This window comes from Polistes dominula, unplaced genomic scaffold, assembly GCF_049000335.1.
Source record: "Polistes dominula isolate Pdom_NZ unplaced genomic scaffold, Pdom_raw_medaka contig_31, whole genome shotgun sequence".
In the NCBI taxonomy this organism is placed as follows: Eukaryota; Metazoa; Arthropoda; class Insecta; order Hymenoptera; family Vespidae; genus Polistes; species Polistes dominula.
In genome coordinates, this window is record NW_028300925.1 from 396,399 (window position 1) to 408,092 (window position 11,694).

Sequence of the window (11,694 nt, forward strand, 5' to 3'; positions counted from 1 at the left end):
TGCATTGTTAATAGTAGGCCTGTCAACAAGAATCCTAAGTAGAAGCGCGGTTCTCTTACATACGCGTATTCGTGCTTACTGTGTGATGTACATACCAACATACATCGGCATCCTTCGATACAAGGAACCAATTCACGGTCGTTGTCAAGTTTATGCCAAGGCTAATTCGCTTTAATTGATACATGAGATCTCACTAAACCTTACCCCTGTCTATCAAGGGTCACGCTAACCTTCTGCCATTGAGTTCTCTTTCTTACATACTCAGAGATTCTCAAATTTTTATTCCCATATAATAATTTCACATGGAGGAAGAAGAATTATTAGGATAATTTGGAAGAATAATCTAAAGGGAGAATTATTTCGATTTTTTTTCTTTTCAATAGCTTACCCATAAGATTAATCGAATGATCAAGAGTTATATAGTTATCGCTATAACATGGTAGGCAAAATCGATGGATCGAAGCACCTCTGACATTGTAGGCTCATATGAGGATGTACCATTATAAATGTTACAAAGTTTCTAGATAGTGTCATGAACTTTGTTTGATTTACGTCGTATGGTAGGGAAGATGAAACGTTCGAAGAAAAATTTTCAAAACCATTAGAACGTGTTTTCTCTAAGACCCATGTAGCAAATTTCGCTAATTTACATAATTCTGTCAATTTGTTTTTAGATTCTTCTGCGTACTTGGGTAACCGGATAGAAAAGAAAAGTAGGAAGAAAAATATAGGAAGATTTTGACATGACACGAGAGAAATTTTCACGAAGACAAATGATAATCGCGCGAGATATGATGGAAGAGATCCAAGCGATCAACGAATTGGCATTTCCCACATCTTCTAAGCTGAGCAAGGTAGAGAAGTATATAAGACCGAGTAAAGATATAACATTCTCACTCTGCGCTCTCGGTATAATGCAATGGTGTTAGAATGACGAATAGACGGTAGTTTACACGGTAAGAAGCGCGCAGTGCGCACTCGTTGAAACAATTATTATTCTCCGGGTCGCTTTACAACGCCAGTTGAGCTTGGTATATCAGGTTCTGGCCTTTCGTATCGAACGATCACGACGTTGTACTTTCGTAAAAGTTGTTGAACGATAATGCCGCATCTAATGGGCAAAGTAATTAAAAATTTCATTACTTCTACGATGTCACCGTAATAGGCTTCTACGTTTCTTATTTTTTTCTTCTTTGCTTTTTCTTTTCTTCAACTACTTTACGTCAAACAAGTTGGTTTTTATAGCATCAATCATCTCTCTATCTTTCTTTTTTGTGGTAAATTGAAATAAAGACAGCAAGAGAATAGAAGATAAGGAGACGAAAAAGGGAGGTAGGATCAAGGTTAATTGTCAGAGGTTGAGCACCGCGATTTCCAACGAGTCGTGGTCGAAGCATGGACCAGACAAAAGATCCTGGTTCTCACGACCACGCCCTCTCCACGCCGCCTCTGCCCTCCTCTGGATAGCAGCGATGCCTTCACGAAGGTACCTATCCACCGGAAATTCTTCAAGTACGAGCTCTTTCGACGTTCTTTATACATACATACATACATACATACATACCTACATACACACACACACACATACACATAAACACATATCTATATACATATAGATGTAGTATAACGATGCACGGTAACGAACAGTGTGCGACCTCTTTCAGCTTCTCTCTCTGTCTCTCTTCTCTCTTTTTTTCTTTTGTGACACGATAATAAATGGTCATGTATGTACTAGCTGGTCTTCCTTAAAGAAGAGAACTAGCACGTTTAGAAAAAAGAATGTTTAACATTCCTTCCCCTTGTCACTCTCTTCAGGAGCGACTCGAATTTCAGGGATTTAAGATCGAAGTCAAATGTTCGTTATTAACTTACCAGTGTGAGTCCTCTTGTGTGCCTTCAGGTGGGAACTTTTCGTGTAGACCTTGTCACAGCCCGCGACGTCACATCTGTGAACCTTGCGCCTCTTCAACGCGTCGCCGCATTCACTCTCGACCCCTAAACTAGCTCCGTTTCCACCTACGCCAGCATTAGCTCTACCACTTAATCCAATCCCACTCGCCAGCGTTGGTCGTTTGTGAAAGACACTGAAATCAATAAATAATCATGACAAACATTCAGTATTATTTCGTTGTGGAAATGAATTTTATATAATATAAAAATAATTTTGTTGCCAGTTTTAATGTTTGCATTTCGATTGTTTCTAGTATTGTATAATCATATTGAAGAATAGCAAATTTAAAAGGCTGTGAAAAGGAAAGGTATTAATCATCCCGATAGGGGTAATTGTTTTCTTCTGAAATGTTAGGACAACGTTCTCCTTCTCGTTCGACGTTCTCGATTCATATCCTTATAAGATTGAAAGGTCGGATCTATGGAGGATGAAAAGGACGATGAAGACGACGAAGACGCGTTCGAATCGTCCGCTTCTTGGATGATTCACGCGACCGATTTGTCGAGGAGGGGATCGGCGAGAAAGGAAGAGCACATAAATTATCCTCGAAACCGGTTAGCCGTTACTCGCCACCGTCCTTCTTCTTCTTCTTCTTCTTCTTCTTCATCTTCTTCTTTCTTAACTTTCTAATCATTTTCCCAGTAATTACGAATCCGATCGAATCGAATCGAATCAAATCGAATCGAATCGAATCATCCATCCTTCGTTTCAATCGAAACGAAATTTAACTTTTGCATCGTCAACGAGGTAAAGTGTCATTAGGATCGATACTTGATCAGAATCCTAATCATCATTGGAATCATGATCTTTGGTTTAATGCACAAGCAATAAGAGAAGTCTTGACAGCCGGTGTCTCTCTATACAAAGAGGAGAACTGCTTGGCGAGATCACTTTTTCCAAGACCTTCTTGTCCAAGCATTCTCTTTAACTATACGCCACACGGTATTGCCGGTGACGTTGATTATGACGGGCGAACGCGATTGGCAAAAAATCTGACGACCGATTTCAATTCCGATATGGTGACTGCGCCGACGTCTTCATCTTTTCATTTATTCTTTCTTTTTCTGTTTCTTTATATTAAGACAAGGCTGTTTTTTTTGTTCCAGGTGTTTTACAAGGACGAACGGTAAGGATTGATACGAACATATCAGGGTCAGAGTTCCACGATCTTTAGCCAGAAGAAAAAAAGCGCAGAAAAAACGTATTATAGGAATTTGGATGCTGTTAAACGGAAACCAATAATCGTTCATATTCCTTGGATTCTTATTCCAGTTCGGTTGATCTAACGAACGAGAATACAGCTTCCGCGTTGTTCTATCGTCGTTTTTCTCACCCCGTTTACGAGTATATAAATTCAAGCGGATAGCCAAGCACCGAACAATTAAACGAGCGTGACGTTGTTACATTCCACCTAGTACGCCTATAATATTCGCTAGGATTTACGATTTATTATCGATACTGGCTCGAGTTACGCAAGCTATCGAACGTGATTATTCCTTTTATTAGTATAGAATATTATTTCCTAGATTAATTTTTTTCTTTTCAAGCAAAAGTAAGATCTCGAAAGAGTTTGTTGGTTATAGGCAAATATTTAGATAATACGATGGAAAAAAAAGACAGTAGGTTTTCTTGGTAAACAGTAGTCGTGTATCCAAAGAGAATAAGGAAAAGATGTTTGGTCAAAGTAGTGTTGCGTTATTTTACGAACCGCCAACGAATAACGGACACCCGCTGTGAGTTGTTTTCTTCGCGAGAGTCAAAGAAACCTTTTTGGTTGGACAATAAGAGGAATTTTCGAATGAGACTTTAGTTTTCTTCTCACCCTCTCTTCCTCGTTTCTTTCTTTGTCGTTCTTTTTCGTTCGCTTATGAAGTCGGTGTAATCCAGGAAAAAAAAAAGAAAGAAAAATGAAGAGAGTAAGAAAGAAAAAACAGAAAGAGAAGATGATACAAGGAGCGTTGGTATCGAACTCGTTCGATCAATCTTATCTTGACGCTTGGTACTCCGGTGGGACTTGTTTTTCGGCATGGCCAGGGCGAGATCATCTAGATCCGCTTTCGTTTCACAAACGTCCGCGCGAACTGTCATAAAAACGGCGAATTTGTGTTGCTTTTCTCTCTTCCACTCTCTTTCTCTTTCTCACTCCCGAGAATTTCGATATAAGGAAGAGAGTTTTGTTAGAAGACATTCGGACAATGACCCTTAACTTTGGAATGCGACGAATTCCGAACCGGTCAAAGTTCAAATCACATTTGAAGTAGGTAGTAGAAATAAATTTAAAGGCAACGCATCGGTGAGCTTCTTTTTCTACTTTAGTCTCGAAGTCGGAGTAAAAAAACTGTATAGTTATACTACTGAACGCTTTCAACAGTTATATTTCATTTAATCGTAAAACAGTTTTTGTATCCGCTAATGTAAAAGGAAGTTAAATGAAAAGTTAAACTTACCTTTGTAAGAAAGAGAATAAGATTTTTCTTTTTAGATAGAAAACAAGAGAGAGAGAGAGAGAGAGAGAGAAACGTAGATCCACAACCCTTGTTTCGAGGTACTCGATCGAGAATCGCGAGAACCGGATAAGCTAATTTACAGCGCGCGATAAGTCCGTTGGGACGAGTACAGGGACGATTCGAAAGCCGCTTAATTGGACGAAGGTTATAATAAGATCGCTGGTAACATGCGCTCGGGCACGTTCCCGACGAAGGATAGCCGCCACTCCCTGCACAAACTCTTTTCAAGGTGACGCGGACGTACGTAGTACGTACGTAAGTACATACGTATACGTAGTACCTATCTACTACTTTCCTTCCTACCTATCTACCTACTACCGACCTTCGTGATTCTTTTCTTTTTTTTTTGTTTTTTCTTTTTTATTTTTTTAACATCGTCGCAAGATCCACAACTTGATTCACCAATGCAAACTTGCCCGTTCGAAATGACTTTTGATCGATATCGTTTCTCTTTCTCTCTTTCTTTAGTTTTGCTTTCTTTCTTTCTTTTTACTCTTGTCTTCATTTGAATGAGCTAAGTACGAAATTGTAGGCGAGCTAAGAATCATTCCGTATGATCTTATTTCCAGGTTGTACTTTAATACGACGTATGTCGTCAGAGATTTATCCTATCTAATTAATCGAAACACGCGAAGAAGAATTGATTTAGGTCTTTGAAATGAAATTTACTTAGGAGAACTAAGTAACCATCTACGTACTAACGTACTTAACTCTCATTGGAGGAGAAAGAGAGAGAGAAAGGGAGAGAGAGAAGGGGGGAAAGAGAGATACGATTATCGGACAATTTTTCATTCGACTGAACGAGCCGACAAGACGAGCTAATAGATACACGGGAAGATGAAATAGCGGAGTATATTTGTGGCAAAGCGGTTCTCCTTCTCCATGGGGGGTGCTCGTATGCGGGTATCAAGAAGATGCGTTTATGTTTATGCGCGTGCGCAAAAAGGGAAGAGAGAGAGAGAGAGAATAAGGGTGAGCTAAGAGGCGTGATTTATACTTGCAGCGAAGTATAACTATCGTTATCGTTCGGAATTTAACGGCATCGGATTGAATCACCGTGGCAGACGCGTCAGAGAAGTCAAAAGTCGAGTGAAAGATGTTAACGTTAACGTTACTTCGTTGCAATGACTGTAATGAGAAAGGATGATATTACTTTCGTGAACTTTCCACGGACTTTAATCGAGAGATGATTTCAGTTTTTGAAAGATGTGAGAGCTTGAAACAACATTTCGTAGCTATCAAGATTTTCTATTTTTTCTTCACAAATATAATCAAAGTAATGAATGTGCAAAAGGGGAATCGTAATCATGCAAAGAAGAAGGAGATCAAAAATAGTTGAAAGAAATGATGAAAATATAAAATTATAAGAATGTAAAGCTAGTAATGCAGTAAAGGTTTGTTAGCGTAGCACAGGTGTCACGAGATTACGATGTTTTCTAACCATATCATTATAAAACCCTCTCTCGCCTCGTCATTTTTTTAAATGGAGGACAAGAGTATTCCTCTTTCTATTTCTTCTTTCTCTCGACAACGAAGTCACGCTCTTAAGGCCAAGGAGAAAGATAGAGATAGAAAGCAAATTAAAGGAGATTTACAGCGGGTGCACGATCTCGTCTTATTAACGCTGGACGTGCTTATACATTCGATGAAATATACTGCTACGTAACGGTCTAGGACTAGCTGGGTGAACGAGCCAAGATATCCTGCTGTTTTCGAACGATCTTTGACTGATAATAAAGTCGCTCTTTGTAGATATCAAGTTGAACTGGCACAGGTAGATAATATTAGTATTTCATTTTTAATTGAAATATTATATCAATTAAAAAATGATCAAAACTATGAATATAAAATTGTAACACTTACAGAGATGCTTCCTTTATCCTTTGCAAAGCGAGAAGGGCTGCAGGGGAGGATACGAAAACTGGGTCGGGTGGTTCCATAACGCAAACGGAAACGTCCCTCTCTCTTTCCCTCTCACGTTGTCTCTCTCGATCGCGATCTCGTTCTCTTTCTCGATCTCGCGTTTCTCTCTCCCTGATAGCACTCTCTCGTTCTTGTTGTCGTTCCCTTTCGTTCTCTCCAGTTCTTTCTCGTCCTCCTCTTTCGCGTTCCCTCTCTCGAGTTCTCTCCCTCTCCCTATCTCGTTCCTGTTCTCTTTCCCATGCTACTTCTCCCAAAGATGGCAAGGTGGGCGACACTGTGAACAAAAACAAAATTCATTCCTTCATTTAATTTATTTCTCTTATAGAAATCCCACAAAAATTGGTTGAAAAATAAAAGTTTAAATAATAACATGTGATTATCAAAGAGGGATTTCTTTTTTATTATATTTTAATACACAAAAATATAATCAATTCTTATAGGAGAATTATGAGTACTTAATATGACGTGATACAATGACACGAAGAAAAGATGTTACAGTTGTAAGTGTACACAAAATATATCTTATAATTAAACAAAATTTCTATTTGTGGATGCTTAACATTAAAATCACCTCCTGCTAAGAATTTTGAACTTAGGCTTGTAAAGAAGAGATCTAAATCTTTTTTTAGTAAATTGTGCATAGATGGACAATATACTGCTGAAATGCTCATTGGATTATGCTAATCATGAAACATGGCACTTGTTGACTGCAAATAGTCTTGTTTGTATGGCACCAAATCATAATGTAATAAATTTAATGTTTCTAATTTGCTAAAATTATCAGTAGTTTCTGGATTATTTTCTTTACTATCGATATAAGTAGATAGCGGACTTGTATAATCTCCTTTAGTTGCTTGCGCATATGACATGGACTGATTGATATAGCATTGTTTGCACCGAATACAAGATTGCAAGTGGATCAGAAGGAATGATTATCATTTATTTAAGGCGATTTAACTTCGTTAGCTCATAAGATCGATGTTAGTGTTAAAGATTGTATCAAAGAGTAAAGATCGAAGGTCGAAGTTCTGAAGAAGGACTTGAAAAACTCAAAGAGGACTGAATAAACGCGATTTGTAGCGAAGAACACGCAGCAGGTCGCTGACAAGCTTCGAGCAACCGAAGACGTTTCCACAAATCATTCGACAATCCAACAAATCACGTAACGCGTCACGATCTCCACCAGATGGGTTAGGTAACATAGGTTCCTCTTCCGTACTTCCGAAGTACTCGTCAGAAAACCTGTAGAGCGTTAGATCGTTTATTATCTTTCTTAAATATGTCTCTTTTTTCACGTATACCAATCGTTCATTTCTCAAATAGAGTTAGGTTAGACAGGTAACACGTTAGAAAAGTATTTAATAAATTAGTATTTAGACGAGCATAAATATCCTATTAATAAATGTCAAGTTTTAAGGATTAAAGCTTAAGCTCGTGCTTAAAGTGTCAATGTAAATTCGAGTTACATTAGAAGAAAAGCAGTTGCATTAAAGTGGCGCTAACTCAATGCCAATTAGTCGATTCCATGCTCGATAATCGATATTAACGTTTGGCCTGTCCGTCTTAAGAGCAAAGGTTCCTTTGCTAGTAAGGACTCTAACTAAAGAATATTATAATCCGTTAAGCATACGAAGAAAATTCTTTAGCGACCTTCGACATCATAGGACTGTTACTTTAAGCTCACACACGGTAGAACGATATCTTCTTGCTTGCTGGTTACAACGCGCGCGTGGTACAAGAGGCATGTTAAACGTCCATGACATTACTGTTACTAATTAATACTCTTGGTCAATAGATTGCCGAGTAGCGTTCATGTTAGGAAGGCTCCAATATGCTACGCCTTTGCTACGCCTTTCCTACATAGCGAACGATTATCTATTGACCATCGTTTCAGAGAGAGCGAGAGAGAGAGAGACTCACTTTAATTTGAAGTAGACGCGTGCGCCTATCCGCTAGATTTGTTTGATCGTCCAAGTCCGTCCGGTGCCTCGGATGATCGTTGGAAAAATTGTTATTTCTAAGGGACTACCTCGTTACGCGCTAATAGTTCCTTCGCCATGCTAAATTGCTTGGGTATATAATTAGTAAACACATAATCGCTGCCTCTTCGCTATAGGTACTCGTTACTTTATTATTTTCGAATTTTCTTTAATGAAATAAAGATATACGAAGAGCTATATTCTTATTTAAGTATTATGAATTTGATTTTTCTTAACCATATCGTATTCATATTTTAGTTATCAAAGGACGACGAAACATCCATAAGATGGCATGTACCGTTGCAATCGGTTTACGAATTAAGTAGTACACGATACGCTCGACCAGGCTAACGGGATTAAGAGATAATCGATTTGGGAGAGAGGAGCGATCATTTATGGTCGAGTCGAGCATGCGATATTGCGTAACGCGATACTGGCACGCGAGTTTTCCTGTCCGTCGTGAATCAACAGGGTGGAGATTTATGTAAACACGCGAACTGACTCGACGCGAGCACACAAACGCACACAGGGACACCGTTCCATTTCGAAAAAGATCGAATCGGATCCTAACTAAAGAAAGAAATAAAAGAGGGTCGAATAAAAATGATCAAGAACATTTTCACTTATTTCATACATCTTTCTCGATACGTTGAAAAACAAATTTTGTAATTACAATTAGTCGTTTAATTAGTCGATCTTTTGAACAAGTCGCTCATCCACCTTCATCGTCCCTCGTCATCATCGCCTTCTCCTTGAGGCATCATCTCGTTAGAGCCATTAACGCGACTCTCTTTCTTTCTCTTTCTCTCTCTCTCTCTCTCTCTCTCTCACTCTTTCTGTCCATAGACAAGCACTATGATCTTCGCTATCTAATGGATGTCGGACTCATCCGAACGTTCTGACGGGTCTTCTCTTCTTTCGAAGTTCACATCGTGTCCTCCTTTTTCTTCCGACTCGCCCACGCTAAGAAGAACTAAGCGAACCTCGAGCATTATCGCTAATAACGCAGACTTACAATTCACTATCTTTCTCTTTTTATCTCTTTCTCCTTTTCTCTTTCTCTTCTATCGTTCAGTGTGCCTGACACGGACGTGCTATGATCGAGCGTGCTTAGAGTCAAGGGTCGTACGTAATTGATAATGTTAAATGCTGAGGTTAATCCGCCGATTTATGAGCAAAGTATGTAACGTGTATTTTTCGAATTTACCAATTTGAGGGATAATCGGTTGACGCTAATGGACCGCTGCCAAGGATACCTGCGTAAAGAAATAGAGAAAGAATGGAAGGGAAAAAAGATAGGAAGGAAGGAAGGAAGGAAGGAAGGAAGGAAGGAAGGAAGAAAGGAAGCTATAGGATAAAGGGAGAGATAAGTGGGTGATCGAAAGAAAAGGATGGATGAAAGCGTACTTTACGTGCACTGTAAGAAATAAAATACATGGCTTAGCTAATCCATGGGAAGAAGAGGATGAACCAAGTGGGAGGAGTTGAACAAAGAAAGAGATAGAGAAAGAGAGGGATAGAGAACGAGTCTATATCCGTTCTTAGCTGCGTCGTGCTCTTTGACCCTACGGAATATTCGTATCGGTCTGCTAACGGTATGCCAAGCGGAACTATTGTACTCGAAGACGATACACGCTCGATTTAAACTCGCGATTGTTAAGAGAAGAGACGATGGATTGAGAGAAAAATGGTAAAGTCTTCGAAAATAGAAATTAGAAGGTAACCTGTTGCACAGCATCATCGATTATCGGGGCTATACATTGTAAGGAATCTAAGTTGTTCTTATACGTGACCAGAAAAACAGAGAGAGAGAGAGAGAGAGAGAGAGAGAGAGAGAGAGAGAGAGATAGTTTAACGTTCACGTTCTTCTCTCGTTTCTCCACCTTAGACTCGTCGATACGTGAGCACGAGTGAGCGCACGTTAAGTGGGTGGACGTGCCACCCGTATCGTGGAACTCGTTAGACGTGAGTTTTTAATTAAGTTTCCGGTTTAACGAACAAAATGAGGATTAGTCGGCGATCCGCCTTCTACCAATTAATCCTAGATTATTATTTCTCATCGTGGACGGCACAGGCCAGGATTTATAGCGCGAAATAACGGGTATCAATCGTGTTATGGCTAAGACCGCATCGATTTACGTTCGAAGAAATATTTCAATGGATAAATATTCGTCATTATCGTCAGCTTCTTTTTTTCTTCTTCTTCTTCTTCTTCTTATCTTTTTCTTTTTCTTCCTCTTCATCTTCTTCATCTTCTTCATCTTCTTCCTCTTCTTTAGAAAATTAAATTCGAAATTAATTAGCGAACTTGTAAGAAGACTAGCAAACGAATTAACGTGTCTTTTATAATAATTAAACACCAGCTGTTATACGTTCATCGTTTTAATTGCAAGTTATGGGTAAAGGCAATAAGAAGAAAACATATCAAAGATTATTCCCAACATTTTAATGAAAATTATTAATTATCATTTTGAATAATGACGTTGGCATAAAAGGGGCTTTGTGAAATTGGATCATATGATCAAACTCATCGATTCGAAGTTACCACCTAGATAGTACCGTTTACATTTCTTGGAAGAACGGGAAGAAGCAAGGAGAGTCCACCTGCGTAATCACAAGGAGAAATCCAGTGTGGGACGATGTGCACCGGGTAAGAGCCGAATAAGACGTTAGCATAACTTGCACGGAATTGATCTTCATGCGGAGATAATAATTCATTCATGGCCCGGAAGGTATCAGTATGGAAGACGTCAAGTAATTTCTTTAACGAAAACGATATCGACTGGTTTTAGACTCGTAATTCGAAACGTATAATAATTGTAGTGTCTTCCATCTACATACGTTCTATCGATTTCTACATTCTATCGAGTTCTTGAATAAAATCAAAATAAATCAATATGGTATACTTAACTTCGGCAATATTTTAGTTCACGTCTATTTCAATTTTTTGCAACTTTATCCATCGAGTCTAGCTGAGAATATAGATCAGTGTTTCGTTTAGAATATCCGATGATTTCAAAGAAAATACATTGTCTTTTATTCGTGTCTAACGTACCGATGAATTCGTTTTTTTAACTCGATGTTAGAATTAAAAGAAGTATCCACGCCAATCTGATTAGAAAGTCATTTGTTTAATTTGCGATTAACGATCGAGCATGTAGTTCGAATAAAATAATGACGACTCGTTGGCAAGTGTAAAAGGAAAGGGCGGAGTTGCATTAGATTCATCGAAAGATCTCGTCATAGCGCATCTTTGTTGGCAATGTCTTTGCGAAGGAAACACACATAGGGTATATAAATTGTCGAAGTGAGGCGGGACACTCGGCGGTTGGTG

The 11,694-nt window shown here is 38.8% G+C and overlaps 1 protein-coding gene across 2 annotated transcripts in view; it reads right to left on the bottom strand.

Moving 5' to 3' along the window:
- LOC107064699 (uncharacterized) overlaps positions 1 to 11,694 on the bottom strand; it is a 230,926-nt gene that overhangs the window by 8,470 nt on the left and 210,762 nt on the right. For both annotated transcript variants that reach the window (XM_089171330.1, XM_015317692.2), the window contains 2 exons: positions 6,322 to 6,655; positions 1,873 to 2,084 (listed from right to left, as the gene is read on the bottom strand). In XM_089171330.1, coding sequence (XP_089027456.1) covers positions 1,873 to 2,084; positions 6,322 to 6,655 — 546 coding nt within the window. The remainder of the gene's footprint in view (positions 1 to 1,872; positions 2,085 to 6,321; positions 6,656 to 11,694) is intronic.